Raw genomic sequence first — 20,487 nt, 5'->3', positions numbered from 1 at the left:
CTAATTCTAGGAGTTCAGAAAAATAAAAAATGGTGTCTGGCTGAACATCTAGATGTCTTTCTCTCTTTTTTTTTTTTTTTGTGGTACACGGGCCTCTCATTGCTGTGGCCTCTCCCGTTGTGGAGCACAGGCTCCGGACGGGCAGACTCAGTGGCCATGGCTCACAGGCCCAGCTGCTCCGCGGCATGTGGGATCTTCCTGGACCGGGGCACGAACCCGCGTCCCCTGCATCGGCAGGCCAACTCTCAACCACTGCGCCACCAGGGAAGCCCGATGTCTTCCTCTTTTAATTGAAGCGTACTTGATTTACAGTATTATACTAGTTTCAGGTAGACGTCTTCGTAGCTTTGTAAAAGAGTGTTCTTCAGGTCCTCTTCCTTATGCACACTTGTGCTGGCAGTGTCCTTTCATTTCTTCCTACAGCATCTCCTTTGATGTTGTTACCCTTTTCTATCCCTGCTTCCGCTACCCTAATTCCAGCCGTTTCCCTTATCCATGCAGACCCTTTGTAAATAGTCACATCTTTGTGCATTCTACACAAGGCTGGCACCAGATTAATTTGCATGATGCCAGGCTGGACTGGGTAATTTCTCTGCTTCAAAGCCCCCAGTGGCATGCTGTGGTCTGTTCAGTGAAATTCAAAGCACTCCGGGGAACACCGAGGTCTCTCATGACTGTTCCCAAACTCCCTCTGTAGTGCCGAAACGGCTAATGTTTACTGAGTAGCTGCTATGCCGACCAGGCTTCGCAAGGCATTATTTTATTTAATCCTCACAGTGACCCTCTTATTGATGTTTTATAGCCATGAAAATGGAGGCACGAAGTGGTCATGCTACTTGCCCAAGGCCATGCAGCATACCAAGTGGTGGAGTCAGGATTTGAACTCAGTTAGTTTGTCTCAAGATTGCCTCCACTGCCCTGTGTTGTGAGAAAGAGAGCAGAAGTAGATGATATCTAGCCACATGAGACTGCTTGATTTTTCTAGAACATACCCTATACTTTCATGAACACATCATATATATTTTTATTCTTATTGTTGCCCTATTTAAAAATGTTCATTTCACCCATCTCTGTATTTTGAAGTCCTCCTGTTCTTCAAAGCACAGGAGGGTCGGTTCCTTCATGGATCAAGAGATCGCCTCCCCCTTGTTGGAACTGAACTTCCTACCCTTGCAAGTTTCATTCACTGAATGCTTCCTTTTCCATATGTTCATTTCTCCTTCACTGGTATTGTTTATACCCTCCATAGCCTTTACCCGTAGTTGGCACTTAAGTATTTACTGACTTGAATTACATTCAAGGCCTTGATTACTAGACTAAAGAATGAATTTGATTCAGCAGGTAATTTAGGTCTTTATAGGTTCTTTAAGATTAAGGGGTGTTTTAGGAATGTGAGCACTGTGATGCTATATAGAATTATTTTAAGGAGGCGAAATCTGGGGGCAGAGGTGGGCTAGGAGCCTCTCACAGAATTGTGATAAGAAGGGAGTTCATGGCATAAAGAAGCAAAGACTTAATGAGGGAAGAACTTAAATGACCTCATTTAAAACCTGCCCAGGGGGCTTCCCTGGTGGCGCAGTGGTTGAGAGTCCGCCTGCCGATGCAGGGGACACGGGTTCGTGCCCCGGTCCGGGAAGATCCCACATGCCGCGGAGCAGCTGGGCCCGTGAGACATGGCTGCTGGGCCTGCGCATCTGGAGCCTGTGCTCCACAACGGGAGAGGCCACAACAGTGAGAGGCCCGCGTACCGCAAAAAAAGAAAGAAATAAAACCTTCCCAGGAATTTCCTTCTCACCTCCATTGCTAGTCTGGAGTTCTGTTTCTCTCTCTTCCCTTTTCTCACAGACTTCTCTTATGGTACTGCTTCTTTTCCAGCCTCCCCTGCCAGTCTGGGCTGCCAGGGCAATTCTTGGGGCACCCGAGCAAGGGGAGGCAGTGGGACTCCCAGAGTCCTCCATCCCGCTCCAACTGCCTCGCAGATATGGCTTTTCCCCCAAATTGGTGTTGCATACAGGGTTTGGTTTGGTTTTGTCTTGTCCAAGCCCTCTGCGCCCAAATCTCATCCAAATCCACATTTCAGGACCTTTGCCCCAGATTTTTAAATCAGAACCCAGAACTAGGATGATACACGTGGAAGGAAGGAAGCTTTTTACACTTCCTAATGCCCAAGTCTACGAGAGTACCTCTTTTAAGAGTACCCAGGGTTTACCTTATCACAACTTCCTCCTGTGCATTTTACCTGCTTGTCACCTTCACTAGACCCAGGGTAGGAAGCAAGCCTGTTGTCCTCACTGTTAGTATGGTGCCTGGATCTGTAATTATACAATGAATGCTGACTGAGTTCTATTAGCTTTAGAGCTACATGCGTGAGAGTTAAATAGGATTTTCTTTAGTCCATCTGGAAACTGCCTAACCAGCATATATTATCACGTATAACATTGTTGCCATGGGAAAAAGAAGATAATTACTGGGCATCAACCATGTGGCTTGGCACCTTTTAAATGTTTCATTTAATTCTCTCAGTAACCTAGCAAAGTAGGTGGTATTATCCTCACTTTCACCAGTGAAATACTTGAGAGTTGAAAGTTATGTAACACACCCTGGGCTAGTTAAATGCTTAGGCCCCATTTGCAACTTCTCTGACGCCAATTTTTTTTTGAAATGTGACATGCTTAAATTTGAGAACTGCCTTAAAACACCAAATGTTGACTTAATTTAACTTTGCCATGTCTCTAGAATTTTAGAGCCAATATGGACTGAAATATCTTCTGGTTCATAAAGAGAAAATCATTCTTAAAATTATTTTGAGGAAAGGTAGGTATGTATCAAAACTTACCTGAACTGAATCTAATTCTGAGGTGCCGACTTCAAACTCTACCCAGCAGGCAATAAGGAGCTACCAGCAATTTTAAAACAGGGTATGATATAATAATTGGTATTTTCTGTAACTAAAGTTCTGGCAGATGCGAGCAAGATGGGGGGAAAGAAGGGTTGGAGGCGAGAGAGGCAATTAGGAGGTGACCCACAGCAGTTTAGAGGGGAAACCATGACCTGAGTTAAGATGAGAGCCTGAAGGAGAATGGAAGGATGGGATGGTTCCAGATGGATTTATGGCTTGTGGACTTGCTAACACTTTATTAAGTGCATGTGTGTGGTGGTGCTTGGGAGACCACGGTGTAGAGGTGGGGTGGGGAGCACTTAGGGGAAGGAAGGAAGAAGAGGCCCAGAAAGAACCTGATGTTTCCAGCTTGGGTATCTGGTTAGACAGTGATGTGGTTAACCAATATGTGAAAAACACCAGGTGGAAGAGCAGGTGTGGGGAGGAAGATAATGAATTTAATTCTGAGTATGTTGGGCTTAGATAGTAGTTGATGACAATGCATGAGGTTGACTCAGGAAAACATGTGGTCAAGAAGGTGGGAGACTGACTAGGGGTGAAGAAGAGCAACAAAAAGAAAATAGAATAAAGAGGAACACACTGATGAAACTGAGAGGTGGCCAGAGGGATAGAGGAAAAAGGCAGGAGAAAGTGGAATAATGGGTGACTTGGAAGACCGTTTCCCGTAAGCAAGAATAGTTCGTAGTGCCTGATGGGATGAGGGCCGAAAATGGATTTGGTAGGTAAGAGCTAAGCTGGGGAATGGGTTGAGTCAAGTGGTAGAGCTGGAAACACCACCTGCCTCTTTGGAACGGATAATGGAGAGGGGAAACAAGTAGGTATAGACGCATCTTTGGTGAAGGAGAGTAGCTCCAGTGCCGGAGCTGCACCATGAGTTGAGGGCTACTCACTATGTTCTCATTCCACTAAGACCCTGAAAAAAGAAACTAAAGAGCCATGTAACAGAAATCAAAGATTATATATTTCCTCTGTTATTTATGATTTTACAGCCTGAATCTACTTTCAGTGTTATTTGGTTTTATCAACTTAAGTAGGCTTTCTTTAAGGGAACATGTTTATCTAATTGAAAAAGTTTGAGGAGAATAGCCATCTGATTGACCCTGTTGTTTATTGATTCCCATCTGTGTTGATACGAGAATCTTAATTCATCAGATCTCATAAAAATAAATCTTACCATTGCTATGCCAGATCACCATGTCATTGTTTAAAAGTCTCAGATTGAAGTGTATATTTCTGTTTAACTTGTACCTAAATTGAGGGAAGTTATTTTTATTTTAGATGCTGATATGTTGGTAACTGTATTTTGTCTTTCCCCGAATAGGCAACTGTAACCACTTGGGATAGTTCTTTATCAGTCATCAAGAATCTAGATTTCTCCCAATAATTTATATTCCTGGTTCCATCCAGTTCAAAAGGAAATTCCCACAGTGTCATCTTCTGAAACATGGACCCTTTGTAGAATACTCACATGGCATATATCTTGCAAGGAAAAATAAGGAAGTAGAAATCCTAATCATTGTTGAATAGTTTATGCTTGACTATAATTATAGATATATTCACCTGCAAAAAGTCTCAAGGATAATTTAATTCAAGAACCCAGGATTCCACAGAGATGCCAGAGAAACTGTCATGGCGGGGAGGCCATGCAAGAGGGGCCTCTGGGGCCCTTTCCCTGAACTGCCACCACCTACTTTAATCCTTTCTGTGGTGTGGGAGGGAGATGGTCTGCATTGGAAGATAGGGTTTTGAAAACAAAAAGCTTTAAAATTAATGTCACTGTGAGAGAAAATTCTCTGGCAGACTCAGTGACATGCCTGAGGCCACCTGGCTGTTGACAGAAATAGTCCCGTAGTTGCTCACATGGTTCTCTCTTCTTTGCCTGTGTGCACTCCCAGGACCCACGTGACAGGCTGCCAGGCTGGAGCCACAGTATGGCTGACCTCCTCTATTAACTATTTCAGAGAGGTGGTTATCTGCCTTTTTATTATGTTCAAGTGGAGATTTATCTCCAAGGTAAGAGCAGTCCTTTGGAGGACAGTTCTTCTGGTCTAATACAATTGTGACACTGCCATCTAGAGCTTAAGCTCATTCTCTTTTATCCTATGTTTGGAGGAAAAGGGTAATGTTCACTTGCTCTCTCCCACAAAGTATTCTTTATTGTAGTTTGAAACTATTTATTAAAACTCCATCCTGTCTCTTATTCTTCAGGATAAAAAAACCTCAATTAGTGTCTTGGAATTTCTAACCCATCCTTTGTCTCTGTGCCCTTATATAGCAATAGATTCTGCACTCTCATTGGCTTTAGGTCAGAATTTGGCAGGGGGATTAGAGTGGGGTAAAAGTGGTGAAGACGACTGTTTATTTTCATTGAGTCATCTCTAATTTAAGTGCGTGGTGGTTTTGGTTAAGGAGTAGAACTAACCAGTAATTTTTTCTATTCATAGCAGAGTTTTGATATACTCTGGAGATTGGTATCCATCAGGCTGATCATTAATGACTGTTCTCACTATCTACTTCTGGGTTCCCATATTTCAACTGCTTTACATGATGTCTGATGAAAACGTTTCTATATTATTAGCTACAATTTTTTTCTTAAAAAATTCTATACCCACTTTGAAGAGTCAGTAATTATTTCTTGAGAGCAAGGACCATGCCTAATTCCTCTTTATTTCCCAAGTGTTTTATGTAGAATAGATGCACAATAAATGTATGTTGAACAAATAAGTGTGTATTGTTACAACACTTAGTGCTCATATCCATACAATACAGTAAGTTCTTGATCCTTTATTCAGTGCCTTCCTTGTCTTCCTTCTAATTCTTATATAATATCACAGTGTTTCTTAGAATATAGTCACTTAGATTTCAAACTCGTTCTAAAGGTAGAAAAACTTATGAATTGCCCTGTTGGTCCTAGGTCTGGATTTAACTGCTAAATTAAAATAGAGGAGTTATAGGCCTTTTTCTGGAAAATAAACTGGCTTTAGGAAGAATTTTTCTTTTTAAACAGTTAAGTCTAAGTTCTTGATAATTATGAATCAAAGAACTGGAAACACTAGTCTGGGAAACAAACACATGCTAAAATTTATGTCTGCTGTTTATCCAAAACAAAAAATGTAAATTATGGAAGTTAATTAAATTTTTCACAGACCTAGTATACTATACGGTAAAACTTAAAATATTTGTTTTGGAAAAGGGCCTAAGAAAGTCTGTGAAACTGAGAATTTGTGGCTGTGGACTGTAGGGATGGAGGTGAAAATAGAGGTCTGCATGTTGTCCAAGTTCTGGGGCCTGCAGGCTGTTGTTACTTAAAGGAGGTTGTGGCCTGGAGCTCATGGTGTCTCAGTGGGGCCCTCTTGGCATCTTACTGGTGGTTCCTCAGGCATGACCCAGTTCTGCATTTTGTAGCATATGTAGCAGCTCTGCCTTTCCCGCTCGATCTTCATGCAGCAGTAGGACAAGCAAAAATGCCTTTTGCCAAACTTTCAGATACCCATTCGGGGGTGGTACCAGTCCTAGATGAGTGATTCTGGTAGCTGAATTTTGTGTCTATGAACCCCTCAAAATTATTTGGCTAAATATATTGAATGTTGGAGGTAGTTTAAGTATTGTGACATTTTAAAAATAAATGATTTAAATCTTTTTTGCATTTTCAAAGATGCCATTTTATTGCAATGTATTTGAGATATAATGTGTAAATTTTAAAGGTACAGCATGTTAATTTGATACACTTATATATTGTCATGTGATTGCTGTTGTAGTGATAATTAACATCTCTCACATTACATAATTATCCTTTCTTTTTAGTGGTTGGAAGTTCTAGACTCTTAGCAAATTTCATTATAATAAGATATTGTTTATATGCACAGTACTGTGTATTAGATCTCTAGGGCTCATTTACTATTCACTGGAAGTTTGTACCCTTAAACAACATCTGTCCTGTCCCCTCACCCCCATCCCCTGGTAACCACCACTTTACTCCCTGTTTTATGAGTTTGGCTTTTAGACTACACGTATAAGTGATATCATACGTACTTGTCTTCCTCTGTCTGACTTACCTCACTTAGCATTATGTGCTCAAGCTTCATCCATATTGTCACAGATGGCAGGATGTCCTTTTTCTCACGGCTGAATTCCATTGTGTGTGTGTGTGGGGGGGTGTACACACACACACACACACACACACACACACACACACACCACATCTTCTCACTCACCTTCATTCCTGGGTAATAAAAAATGGTCTGTAACTTAGACCCAACTGTATGGTGGGCGAAAGCCTAAGCTTTATCAATATAAATCAACTGACTTATAGTATGCACGTGAAGAAAAATATCTATGGATATGAAGATTTCCCTGATTTTAGTAGCAAAATAATAAACTCAGAGATATTTATGTAAGTGAAGGTTTTACCAAACCCAAGGGGAAAAGAATGAAGCTTCCGGTTTATCATGAAATAATTCAAGTGTACCTTGCGTGCAGCCTCCCTTCTTTCACGGATAGACTTTCCTCCGTGTGGGCGCCAGGGACACTTGATCCCACCGTTTCATGTTTGGTTTCAGGATCAGTTCAGTGATATGAGAATCAGCATAAACCAGACGCCTGGGAACAGCCTTGACTTTGGATTTACAGTAAAATGGGATTTTTCCAGGATCTTCGTAGCATCAGTCGAAGCAGGTAAATCATAGATTGAGCTCTACTGAAGTTTCTTCTCCTTTGTTGTCCTGTGCTGTTCAAGAAGCCCCCACAGAAATTAGTTTCTTTGATAGAGGAGGAGAAAACACATGTGAAAAATGCAGCAGTAAAGTGAAGAGGCTCATCCTCTTCCCAGAGACTGATAGTTGGAGTTACAAATTACATATTGTTTGATCTTGCCTTGTTAATTTTAGTTTTGAAGAGTTGTCATTTTGTGACTTTTACAGACTTCATTTTTCAAAATTTTAGGCTTAATATTTGGAAATACTAACAATCAATGCTAAATTGAAAATCCAGAAAGAACTTTCCCTGATCATTTGTGTTTGTGATGGATACATAGGTGCTATATAATCAATATTTTCTGAGCGTCCTAATGTATCTGTTGCACAAGGACTCCTGAGGATGCTTTGGGACTTTTACAAGAGCACTGCCCCTCCTCCACCAAATCAAGCCCAGAAACTCTTAGCAAAATAAAGACCTAAAATTAAAATGAAAGCTATTGTATTTATGAGGACTTCCTCATTTACATATTTTAGCTATATAAAAATGCATGTGAACTCTGGTTATTTCTTTGAAATTTCAAGGCTGCTTTAATTAGATAATGGTAAGTAGTCATTTTAAGCCATTTTAAGCGGCCCTGTTTTCTTCTCCATTCTAGAGTGCATTTGGCTTTGGAAGCTCAGCTAAAGCGGAATATATATTTCACATTTTTAATTTAAAAATAATTTAAAGTTTTCTTCTTAGGAGGTTAATAAAGAAATTTTATTGAACAGATGGGTTTATCATTTCTCTTTAAACGTTAAGGAAGATACATTCTATAGGATTAAAAAATGCCTTTGGTTGCTTTGTAATGTTGTAGCTGCTCAAATATTTGATAACTTTAAGAAATTTTGTGACTCCTCTGTACCTGAAAAAATATGAGAAATGATTAGGTGAGATTAAGAAGTCATTTTTCTCTTAATTTAAATAAGCAGTGACTAGTAGGGCATATTTTTATTTTTTATTGGTAGTTTAATTTATCTTGCTTTATTTAGGTAGCCCAGCAGAATTTTCTCAGCTACAGGTAGATGATGAAATTATTGCTATCAACAACACTAAGTTTTCATATAAGGACACAAAAGAGTGGGAGGAAACCATGGCTAATGCTCAGGAAACTGGAAACCTAGTAATGGATATCAGGCGCTATGGAAAGTCTGGTGAGTTGGTTATACCACCGTGTTTGGCTTTCTAAATTGGGAACTGGTCTTTGGCAAGTGGTTATAACAGCTTGCTTCAATAACATTTTCTTCTCTCTTCATTTCACTTTTTTATTTTTTGGCTTAAAGATGTTTTGTGGTTATGTCGAGACAAGTCTTGAATGATGCTTCTTTGGATGTTCTGTCTGAAAGCTTTTCACTAGCAAATTTACTGAATTCTGCATTATTTATTGACTGATTTATATGCTGGACTGGCTTTGAATGCACATATCAGCTGAAGGCTCTTGTAATTATATCTGCATTTGGAAGTCATATGATGATATATTAAGAATTATACCATGGTTTCACTTCCTCTACAGCATCATGACTGTAACTGGTATAAGAGAGAGCACAGTAGGTCAATATCCCAGTTGTTCATTCTCGAAGAACTTTCAATGTACATTTCATTATTGTGTTGCTTAATTGTTGAGGTTAGATGGGGAAGGGTGTTAAGCCTTCCCAGACCTACCAACTTATGATATCAAAATATTATTATATTTTGTCCTGGGTTACAGAAAGATTCAGCAAATTTGCCAGTCTTTTCACCATTAACATGCTCTAACCCTCTGTTTTTGGAAGGTGATCTGTTGGTAAAAGGCCTAAACTCTTCATTTCTTTCACACACTGTCTGACTTGTTTGTCTTCTGTGTGTGTATTTTGTATATGTACATTCAGTAACTTTGTTCTTTCAACTTCAACATTTACGTGTACTCATTTCTTGATCTTCGTGTGCCAATCAGACTGGGGCAAAGACCAGCCTTCCCTGCCATTTACACGGCATAAAACCCTCAATCTCACCAGTATGGCTACCAAAATTATAGGTTCACCTGAAACAAAGTGGATTGATGCAACTTCTGGAATTTACAGCTCAGACAAATCTTCAAATCTATCAATAACAGCTGATTTCTCAGAAAGCCTTCAGAATTCTGTAAGTATTTTGAGAAGTGGGAGTATTTGGGTAGAGCAAAGCAACTATAGGAAGTGTGTTTGTGGGGGGAAAGAATCTGCTTTCTTTGAACAATTTTGATGCTGTTTTAAAAACATAGATAATTGAATAAGGTAATTTATAGTAATGAGAATAAAATATATTTTTGAAAATCATAAGGCATTTCTCATTAATAGTTTAGAGTAATAGTGAGTTATATAATGAAAAAAATCAAAAGATCCATAGTGATGTTTTGCAGGTTTTTTTTTTTTAACATACGTACATACATACATAATACATTTATTTATTTATTTATTTATTTATTTATTTATTTATTTATTTATGGCTGTGTCGGGTCTTAGTTGCAGCAGATAGGCTCTTTGTTGCGGCGCGTGGGTTCTGTAGTTGTGGTGGGCGGGCTCAGTTGCCCCGTGGCATGTGGGATCTTAGTACCCCGACCAGGGATCGAACCCACATCCCCTGCACTAGAAGGTGGATTCTTAACCACTGGACCACCAGGGAAGTCCCTGCAGGGGTTTCTTACCAATCCTTCATCATTATACCCCTCTCTCAGATCTTTGTGAATGTGAAGTAGTTAATTATGTAAAATTATATGCTATAACTTTTCTATGCTTTCCTTAGTCTTTACTGGTAAAATAAATATGGTAATTGTGTGCAGTTTTAAAACCTCATGAAGCAGTTTTAGTTCTTGTGTGGGTGAATGAGATGGGTAGACTTACATATGTGGTTAAGAGATACACAGTTACATTAATTGATTTAAAATAATTATAATGTAGAAATTTTCTAATTATCAAAGTAATAGTTAAATTTAAATTTGCAAATAAATGTGTTTATATTGACTCCCTAGATATAATTGCTGTTATCCCAAGATGCTCCCTTTCATGTAATAAGGAGATCCTGCTACCTTGTATAAGAAAAGTTTAAATGTTAGAGAATCCTATATAACTGTGTTGCTTACTCATAAATATAAACCAAATGGACCAATGATTATTTGGCCCATCATGTTTCTTGGAAAATTAATGACTGATTGAACTTAAAGCTATTCATGCTTACAGTTGGTCATTAATTCTTCCACAAATATTGAAGAACAATAAAAAAAATTATGTTTTATTATATGTAAAAGGCTGTAAAGAATATATTCATGTGAAAAACTCATCTCATTCGAAGATATTTTCACTAATGAGAAATGCATTATTTAAGCCTGAAGTCCAATTGGAGAGAATATTGTTAACTGGCATTTTTATCCTTTCTAGAATACTGAATCAAAGGAAATTAATGGAATTCGTGATGAAAGCAATACTTTTGAATCAAAAGGTAAACATTACCATTATAGCTTACATTTATAATATAGGAGAAGTCATTGCACTCAAGTTCTGCTACTATAAAAATTAATATCTGTGAGTGAAAGCAAAACTGATCCACTGCAAGTTGAAACTCGGAGGTTAGCACACAGATCCAATTGCAGCCAGGTGGAAGGGCATTCAGTTCCAGTGTTGAATAGTCCAGGAACTGCAAACAAAGCTTTGGCAGCCTGTCCAGGAGCTTTGAGTGCCTGTGTGTCTAATCCAAATAAGAAAGACTGGTTTTCCCAAGGCCATCAGCTTTCTCTCTATGGTGTGCTGGCAAAGGGAGTCTTAGTTAAATACGAGGTTTCCTTTCTCCCTTTTATGTTGTAAAAGGGACAAGCCTGGAAGCAGCTAGTAATAAGGGAATGCCAGTGGCAGTAACAGTTGTTAGCAGAAGTACCCATCTGTAAGGAAAAAGCAGACATAGCATCTAGGGAAATTTTGCATTATGGAGTCATCACTTCCTTCCTTCTGCTGTCTATCTACAAATAATTGAGCTACCACATGCTGTGTGCTATGGCTTAGGCATTCAAAATAAATAAGAAAGATCTGGTCCACATAGGCAGGGAAAGAGACCCAAAGAAGATGAAGCTTCTCTTAGCATGAAACTAGACTGCCAGGCACAGGTCTAGGTTTTCTCAGTGATTTGGTGGTTTTGAATCTGCATTTGTCAGTTCATAATACCTTATGTCAAAATCAAACCAAGTTTATAAATTTCCCTTCCTTTATTGATTATTTATGTATTTATATATTTATGTATTTTATTTATGTATTTAATTTCTGATAATTATAAGTGACTATAATTATAAGTGACTATATTTTAACTGTTTGATATTGCATTCTTTGTCAAAGGAGTTTTTAAAAGTGAACATGACTGCTTTTTTCTTCGTGATATTTTAATCTAAGATGTGCGGGTCCCGTTCTGTCTGTGACTCAGCAGAGCACTTGTTAGTGACACAGGCCCTGTCATTTGAGGGTTTTGTTTAGATAAGTAAATATCAACTAGTGTCAAATAATAATTACATTTACATTTACATTTTATGAATAAACTGAAGTATAATAATCCTTTGCCATAATCCTGTGACAGATCTGTAGAAGTCAGAATATTTTCTTTTTCTTTTTTATCTGATTGAACTCTATTTGCTTTATGTAAAGTTAGGGGCTATAAGATCTTGGAAACTAGGGCAAAATAGTCTAGTTAGAAGAATATTTTAATTTTAGCATTTGGGGTTTTTTTTAGAATTGTTCTGTGGATATTTATTTTCTTGTCCTCCTCCCCATTATTTTTTAGTTCCTTTTTTACTTACTAGTACTATGAAAAATCTTAGTTACAAACAATTCTTCCTGTACTAGAAAAGATTTTGAATTGATTAACCTAAGCAAAAACAATTTAATTTCCACTTCCCTAAAGGGGTGTGATCTAGCACGGAAGATGTTACTTCAGCTTCTATGAAACTGTGATGCTACCTGCTAAAATTTATTAATCAAAATATTAGTTCCTTTTACTAATTTGAATGTAGTATAGACTACTAAAACTATGTGTGTCTTTGTGCATTGAAATAATCGCTATCTTCTATGGCAATCAGTTTTATCATTTTAAAAATAATATTGCTACAGAATGGAAAGATGTATCAAGTATCGTTTAGTTTTCCAGTGGTGAGAGATAAAATGAATGACATGGTATTGATGTGTTTTTTTTTGTGTTTGTATTTTTCAACTAGCCTCTGAACCTATTTCTTTGAAAAACTTAAAAAGGCGATCACAATTTTTTGAACAAGGTAAACTGCCAAGCTAACAATTCATGTACTTTCATGGAATTGTTCCCACTCTCCACTCTTTTCCTGATAGTCTGTGGTGCTGGGCACTGAGCCTCTTCTATTTGGCCATCATTATGACCAAGCAACATAACCCATTTCCATTCTTTCCCTAGGGTCATCAGGCTTTTCTTACAGTTCATGGGTCTACCTCTGTGGTAATGGGTCTTTGTGTGTCCTTTGTATACCTCTGAAGTTTTTGGGGTTTTTTTAATTAAAAAAATTGAGATGCTGTTTAAACACACACTACTTGCCACTGGGTGACAGTAAGAAATGAGGAATTTCATTTATGCCTTACTGCTTCCTACAAATTGCATAATATTAGATTACACCAACATACAATTGGCCAACTTTTAGAGTCAAATTTTGGGTTTTGGAAAATGCTCTGCATAAAGAACAGAGTTGTTGATTGCTATTGGGATGATGGCTTTGGAGTGTTAATAGGACCGCTCTGTAAATTTGGTCACATCTGTAAACAAGTACATTTTGAGATTCTCTTTGTTGGTGTAGTCGGGCAGTGCTGCATTACAATGTGCCGTGCATGTGGCATTTCCTCCCCTTTCACGTTTGTCTAATACTCTGTCTCATGAATGCAGTTTGAACTCTGTGCTTTGCAGTCAAGAGCTTAAAAGTAATATCCAACATTTGAGATGCAATGGCACAGTCAGTAGGGGGTGTGCTGTTGGTGTCTAAAATGTTATTATTTCTTACTTTTAAGATTATCAAAAATATTTCCAAACTTGCCTTATAACATGGTACTTACTGGATTTGTGTATTTTGTGTTAATCTATTCGTAGTCTCTTTTGGTGAATTAAGATCTCTTTTTGACCATAAATAGAAGTAGCTTACCAGCTCTGCATGTACAGGGGTCCATTTGTGTCAGTGTCCTTTGTGTTTTTGATAATTTTTGTTCAACTGTTGTTATTCTATGGTAATTTAATTGAAACCGTGTGATACGCCTAGCTCAAATTGGCTAAAATAAAGCAATTCCTTTTCTTTCTCCATTTTCACACACTTTTCTTCAACAGACTATTTTAGGGAAGAATATTTTCTTAAATCTCAAAGCAGTTTTCTTAAAAATATGATTGTGTAAGTGAATAATTTATTTGACAGCTGAGGTTTCAGGAAAATTTAAAAATACAGTATGGTAGTGTTTTTTATGAAATTTGCTTACATGTTTATAATCATTGTACTACATATAGGCACACACAATTATGTAGGCCCCCTAAGAATAAAAAGAATAACATTCTGCCCATAGGTTTACACCTGAAGTCTGAATATTTTGTTTTTCAAATAATAGGAGTGGAAAGGGAAATGTTTCTTGAATATGTTTGTTGGTGGCTTATTTCAGAAAAGTAGCTCCTTAGCAATAAGACCTGAAAAATGTGACTTACACCTGTCACCATGTAATTGAATAGCAGCCAGTAAAAAAATTGGGTTTGGTAGATGTTATAATATTTGAAATTCAGCTTTTCTTCTATTAGGCCAAGTTATGCGAATACTATCCACTCTATTAATAAAAGAACCCTGAACGCTTAGAAATAAGTACACTAGTATCTCAGCTCTAGCATCTAGAGATAAGATGAAACTTTGGCATCCACTGTTTCTCTTCTTTTTACTGACTTTGAATTTGGAAGATGAGTAACAAACAGATGGGACTAAAGAGAAAAATGTACTTTTGTTTGAAAAAAGTGATGTCACTTAGTATACTGGCATAGACACAGTTAGTGATACAACTTTCTGAAAGGAATTATTTCATAGAAATGAAGATTTATATTGTTTTCTTTTTCTTTCCTTGCCCACGTGCTGTAATATAGGAAGTTCCGATTCTGTGGTGCCTGATGTGAGTAGTATTCATTGGGTTTTGGAATAAACAAGAAGGCCTGGGTGGGACTGAATTAGCACACAGTAGCATTGCTTACTGTTATTTTAAGCCGCATAAGAGTTTATCCAGGAGTCTCTTTCCAAGATAAAGAGGCCTATTTTTTTTTTAATTGAAGTATAGTTGACTTACAACGTTGTGTTAGTTTCTGGTGTACAACAAAGTGATTCAGTTATATATATATATGTATGTGTATATATATATTCTTTTTCATATTTTTTCCATTTTGGTTTATGACAGGATATTGAATATATCAATAGTTCCCTGTGCTATACAATGGGACCTCCTTGTTTATCCATTCTGTATACAATAGTCTGCATCTGCTCATCCCAAACTCCCAATACAACCCGCCCCTGCCCCTTACCCCCTTCCCCCTTGGCAACCACGAGTCTGTTCTCCATGTTTGTGAGTCTCTGTTTCTGTTTCGTAGATAAGTTCATTTGTGTAAGAGACCTATTTTGATATATAAAGCCCACCCTCCTTTAGTACAGCGTAGGCCAAAGGTGATATGAATAATTTATGTATGCAGAAGTACTTCAGTAGATGACTTAATGAAGTAACATATTCTTCTCTGTTTGCACCTTTTCTCTTGTAACTCGGCAGCTTCCAGTCCCGACCATCAGTGCCCCGAGTCGCTGGACGTGGGATCAGGAAGGGGAGCGGAAGCGGCAGGAGAGGTGGCAGAAAGAGCAGGACCGCCTGCTGCAGGTAAAGCAGGGTAGTGCGGGTCAGCAGGAACACCGTTTGCTTTAACAGCTTTTCCTGCTCAGTGTCAACCTACATTAAGAAGCAACTTTAAAAAAATTAAAAGCCAATAACCTCATAATTAACATCTTTTGATATGTAGCACATTTTTTAAAAAGTAATCTATTTATTTATTTATTTATTTCTGGCTATGTTGGGTCTTCGTTGCTACGCGCGGGCTTTCTCTAGTTGCGGCGAGCGGGGGCCACTCTTCGTCGCAGTGCACGGGCTTCTCATTGCGGTGGCTTCTCTTGTTGCGGAGCACGGGCTCTAGGCGTGTGGGCTTCAGTAGTTGTGGCACGTGGGCTCAGTCGTTGTGGCTTGCGGGCTCTAGAGCGCAGGCTCAGTAGTTGTGGCGCAGGGGCTTAGTCGCTCCGCGGCATGCGGGATCTTCCCAGACCAGGGCTCGAACTCGTGTCCCCCGCATTGGCAGGCGTATTCTTAACCACTGCGCCACCAGGGATGCCCCTGTAGCACATTTTATATGAAATACTTTTCCACTTTGAAAATTTCCAGAGTCCTCCATTAAAATTATTTATTAGACCCTTTGTATATTTTTAGAGTATGTGGCACCATCGTTTTATGGATTTTCTTATGCATGAGAGGTGTAGAGATTTGTCAGGACCTCCACCTGCATCAACTGTGTGCTTGGTCCACTGCACAGTAATTCAGTGCCCCTTCCAGTTAGCTAGGGGCTTCGATGAATTACAGCCACAGTCAAGAGTGGATATGGGTTCAATTCGGAATGTCTGCCCTTTCCCAAGTCTGCATTTTAGCTCAGTATAAGCTATGATCTACTTAAGGGGTGCAAATCTGATTGGTTAAACCAATATCTCTGTCTTTAAAGATGGAGGTAGAGGGTAGAGCTGGAAAAATGCAAATGAGAGATTAACATCATTAACCTATTAACTAATTAATATGCCATCTCATCTTGTAGGAAAAATATCAACGTGAACAGGAGAAGCTAAGGGAAGAGTGGCAAAGGGCTAAGCAGGAGGCTGAGAGAGAGAATTCCAAGTACTTGAATGAGGTAGTGTTGGCCACACCCTCTTCTTCCTTCTCGACCTTGTTGGTGAAATTCGCTGTAAAATGGAAGCTACCCTGTTTCACCTGGCTTTTGTCACACATTCACCTGTGTAGTTCTCTGAAAATACCAGGCTCTGGTTTGTCAGCATTTCACTTTGACGTTTCAGCCTTTCTCCTGGTTTCTCTACTGTATCACTAAATAATCCTATCACTAGGCTCTAAGGGCATCTTCCTCTTCTGTGTTACAGCTCCACCACCCATGTGTGATTTTTGTTAGTGATAAAACGTTTAACGTTATTTCAAGTGGAATTCTGGGCCAACTACAATAAGTATCATTTAAAACTGAATATAGACATATCTGTGCATAGTACAGAAATGCACAGATTCAGATGGGTTTCTTTTCTCCCTGGTCACGTAGGAGCTAATGGTCCTAAACTCAAACAGCACTTCTCTGACCACACGGGAGCCTGCTGTGGCCACCCGGGGTGAAGAGTCCAAGGCACCTGACACAGAAGGAACCCCGGCAGAGGAGGAAACGAGGCAGCAGCAGCAAGAGAAAGACCAGGAGCAGAAGCGGCACGAGGCAGAGGCAGAGGCAGAGGCAGAGGTAGAGGCAGAGGCGGACGAGCAGAAGCGCCAGGCGGAGAGAGAGAGGGAAACTTCTATCCAAATCTACCAGTACAGAAGGTCTGTCCCCACGGCCGAAGGGCGCGTGTGCTCTTTCAGTTGATCTGACTTGGGTGCCTCTGAAGTGGGGAATGGATACAGCTAACTGGTCCCCCTGCTCCCCGCCATCCGTCCTCCACGCAGGGCCACACAAGCAGAGGTGAACCTTTTTCACTGTCAGTGATCCTGTCACCTAACTTCCCTCCTCAAAGTTCCCATATGGCTCCCTGTCACGTTAGAACATCATCCAGAGTCCTCGCTGTGGCCCCGATGGCTTGAATGGATGGCATCTCGGCCTTCTTGTCCACCCGGCTTCCAACCACTCTTCCCCTCACTTGGTCGCCTACAGTCACACCGGCCTCCTTTTCCTTCCATGAAAATGTCCGACTGACTCTGCCCCGGGACTTTTGCATTTTCTAGTCCCTGTACCTGGAGAAGACTTCCCTCACGTGTTTGTGTGGCTTACTCATTTTCTTTAAGTCTCTGCTCCAATGTCACCTTCTCAGACTTTCCAGAATACCTCATCAGAAACACGTCTCTTCCCCGCACCCTTTCTCTCTAGTGTGCACTTGCCTGCTTTACGTTATGCGTTTATTTGCTTGTCTGTTAACCTGCCCCATCCCACTAAAAAGTATTATGAGTCCAGTAAGTTTGTTTTGTTTACTTCGGTAGCCCAGCCCTGGAATAGTACCAGAACATAGCAGGCACTCAGTGTATGTTTGTGGAATGAATGAATTGCAAATGTCTGTTGGCGGTAGTAGGTCTGTTTTCTGTAGGGATGGGTTGAAATACTTCTGTATGTTTAGTTTTCAACTCAGAGACCATTCTCATAAAGAGGCTGGAATAACATTACTTTGATATCCATTTCTTAAACTCTGAGAAGGCATTAAAGTCTAATACTTTGAGCATAAACTCTTTTTCCATCTTTTAGACCTGTTGATTCCTATGACATACCAAAGAGAGAAGAAGAATCTTCAGGTTTGCTTCCTAGTGACAGGTGTGTAGAACTTTAATTGTAATTTGGTTGGAGTAATTGGCTTCAGAAGAATATTTGAGGTCTTGCCTAGATGTTTCGTAGGACTGCTTTAGCGCCTGCTCTTTTGTGGGATACAAAGATATCCTGCTGGTTGATCTTTGCATCAACTGGCTTTTGCTGTGTAACCAACTGCCCCTAAACTTAGTGACTTGACTTACGATTTCATAGGTCAGCATTTTAGACTAAACTCAATTGGTGGTGCTTTTAATTGATTGGGTCCCTAGTGCATCTACCACCAGTTTACTAAGCAATTCTGCTTTTGGGAGTTGACTGGCTGTCAGCAGGGACAGTGAGAACAACTAAGCCATGTGTCTTTCAACATCCAGCAAGCCAGTGCAGTCTTCTGTACATGGTGGCTGGACAGAGAAAAGAGAGAGAATTAAAGAGAGAAAGTGTGCGAGGCATCTTGCAGCCTAAGGTCTGACCTGGTACACCATTGCTTCTGCTACATTCTGTTATCTAAAGTCACAAGGCCAGCCCAAGTTCACAGGAGAAAAACCCTATCTCTTTGTGGGAGGAGCCACAGTGCAAGGGGAATGGACACAGAATAAGACGTGTTCATTTTTGCGATCTACCCAAAGCTTTATTTTAAAGAAGTTATAAGCAATGGCATAAGCTTACCAAAAGTTCCATGCAGACATCTGAAATGAGAATTGTAGCCTTTCTCTTAGTTTGATTAGAACTACTAGTTGGTTTCAGGGAATGAAGATAGGATTTCAGATACCTGAAAAGTTATATATTTCCTAAAACATTAAATTTAATATTTTAAAGGAATTTAAAAAATGTTTTGCACTCTTGAAATCACTAAGGACTTCTGAAAAGTCTGTCTATATATATATCCAGTGTATGACCATTAATCTGTGTTTTCACAGCTAAAATTTCTCCTCTAGGAAGTTCGCCTTAGAAATAAGGAAAGACTCATCTCTATAGGCAATCAGTATGACTAAATAGGGCTCAGAGTAGATAGGGAAAAGAAAAACAACATACATAAAGGTACTAATGGGCTGACATTAAGCTAGACAGAAAATTCTAGTGATGGATAACCTTATTTATAGTGAATGTTTCTGGGTAACTATAGATCATTAAAATGTGTATCTCTCTTTTTTAAAGCTATGATTTATTTATATATATATAAATAAGCTTTATGTATGTAGTTCATTACCTTGAGAAAATAAGTAGATTTTAGGGAAAGGAAACTTAACGAATCCTGGAAAATATGAAACACTCGTAGGTAGTTGTGATAAAGCATGCCCTAGAGGCATTACGGAGTGTAGCTAGGCATCATGCATTAAAAGTATTTTCTTCTATGTTAATACAAATGAAACCATTCATGGATGTTGCTAACAGTTGTGATATATTGCGTGTTACACATAATTATATGTTGTATTGATATATTATAAACATCTGCATATACCTATGTATGACAGTGTATATTATTATTATATAATATATTATTATTCATTATTATTACTAGTATTTGAAGTTATTATGCCTAGGAGAGTGAGAAAGAGATGAGCATGTATTGGTATATGGACCCAAGGTTTATCATTACAAAGTCAGGCCTTTTCAGAAGTTGCCTATGCCAGTGTGCCCCAGTACCTCTTTGGAATGCTAGGATAACATTTGTTGAGTTGCTGTTTCAGAGTAGGACCCTAATGCCCCCAAAGATGACTTCTTGACCCTCGGGCAGCATGAAGGAAGTGCTGACAGTCTGATGTTAGGTGATCTGATGACAGATGCTTTGTACAGCCTGGTAAGATTGATGTCTGGAAGAGAAGAGAGTCAAAGTATTCAAGCTGGTCAAAAAATCATAGGCTTTAACTGACATCAAATTGGAGAGAATTTTCACATGCTTCTGTTTCTAGCATCAAGCTCTTTTCTCTTTAGAGATGTCTTGTTTTCTGCTAGTTTGTGCAACATGAAAAATGCCTTGGTATGAAAATAAATAATGGCTCTCAACAGACATGAGAAATAAATCAGCTGCTTTAAAAAGTAATCTTTTGGGGGTTCTTACTTCATAAATATGAAAAGGATGTTCTTAATGAGATGTATGTAATCTGTTCTGTGTTTTAGGAATAAATCCAGATCCACTACTGAACTGGATGATTACCCCACAAATAAAAACGGTAAATGGGAATTTTTTTCAGAATTCTTCAGCGCAATTGCTTAGTTATGCTATCACACCCTATGATCAGTATTTT

General features: G+C 39.1%; 1 protein-coding gene across 1 annotated transcript in view; it reads left to right on the top strand.

Annotated features, from left to right (window-relative positions):
- LMO7 (LIM domain 7) overlaps positions 1-20,487 on the top strand; it is a 53,122-nt gene that overhangs the window by 20,887 nt on the left and 11,748 nt on the right. Inside the window, exons 9-19 of the mRNA XM_079721616.1 lie at positions 7,459-7,573; positions 8,626-8,787; positions 9,648-9,754; positions 11,026-11,086; positions 12,840-12,896; positions 14,750-14,775; positions 15,418-15,522; positions 16,496-16,588; positions 17,003-17,271; positions 18,182-18,247; positions 20,360-20,412. Coding sequence (XP_079577742.1) covers positions 7,459-7,573; positions 8,626-8,787; positions 9,648-9,754; positions 11,026-11,086; positions 12,840-12,896; positions 14,750-14,775; positions 15,418-15,522; positions 16,496-16,588; positions 17,003-17,271; positions 18,182-18,247; positions 20,360-20,412 — 1,114 coding nt within the window. The remainder of the gene's footprint in view (positions 1-7,458; positions 7,574-8,625; positions 8,788-9,647; positions 9,755-11,025; positions 11,087-12,839; positions 12,897-14,749; positions 14,776-15,417; positions 15,523-16,495; positions 16,589-17,002; positions 17,272-18,181; positions 18,248-20,359; positions 20,413-20,487) is intronic.

This window comes from Hyperoodon ampullatus (assembly GCF_949752795.1).
Source record: "Hyperoodon ampullatus genome assembly, chromosome: 16".
Taxonomy (NCBI): Eukaryota; Metazoa; Chordata; class Mammalia; order Artiodactyla; family Ziphiidae; genus Hyperoodon; species Hyperoodon ampullatus.
Note: the sequence above shows the minus strand (reverse complement) of the source record. Positions and strands in the feature narration are given on the sequence as shown.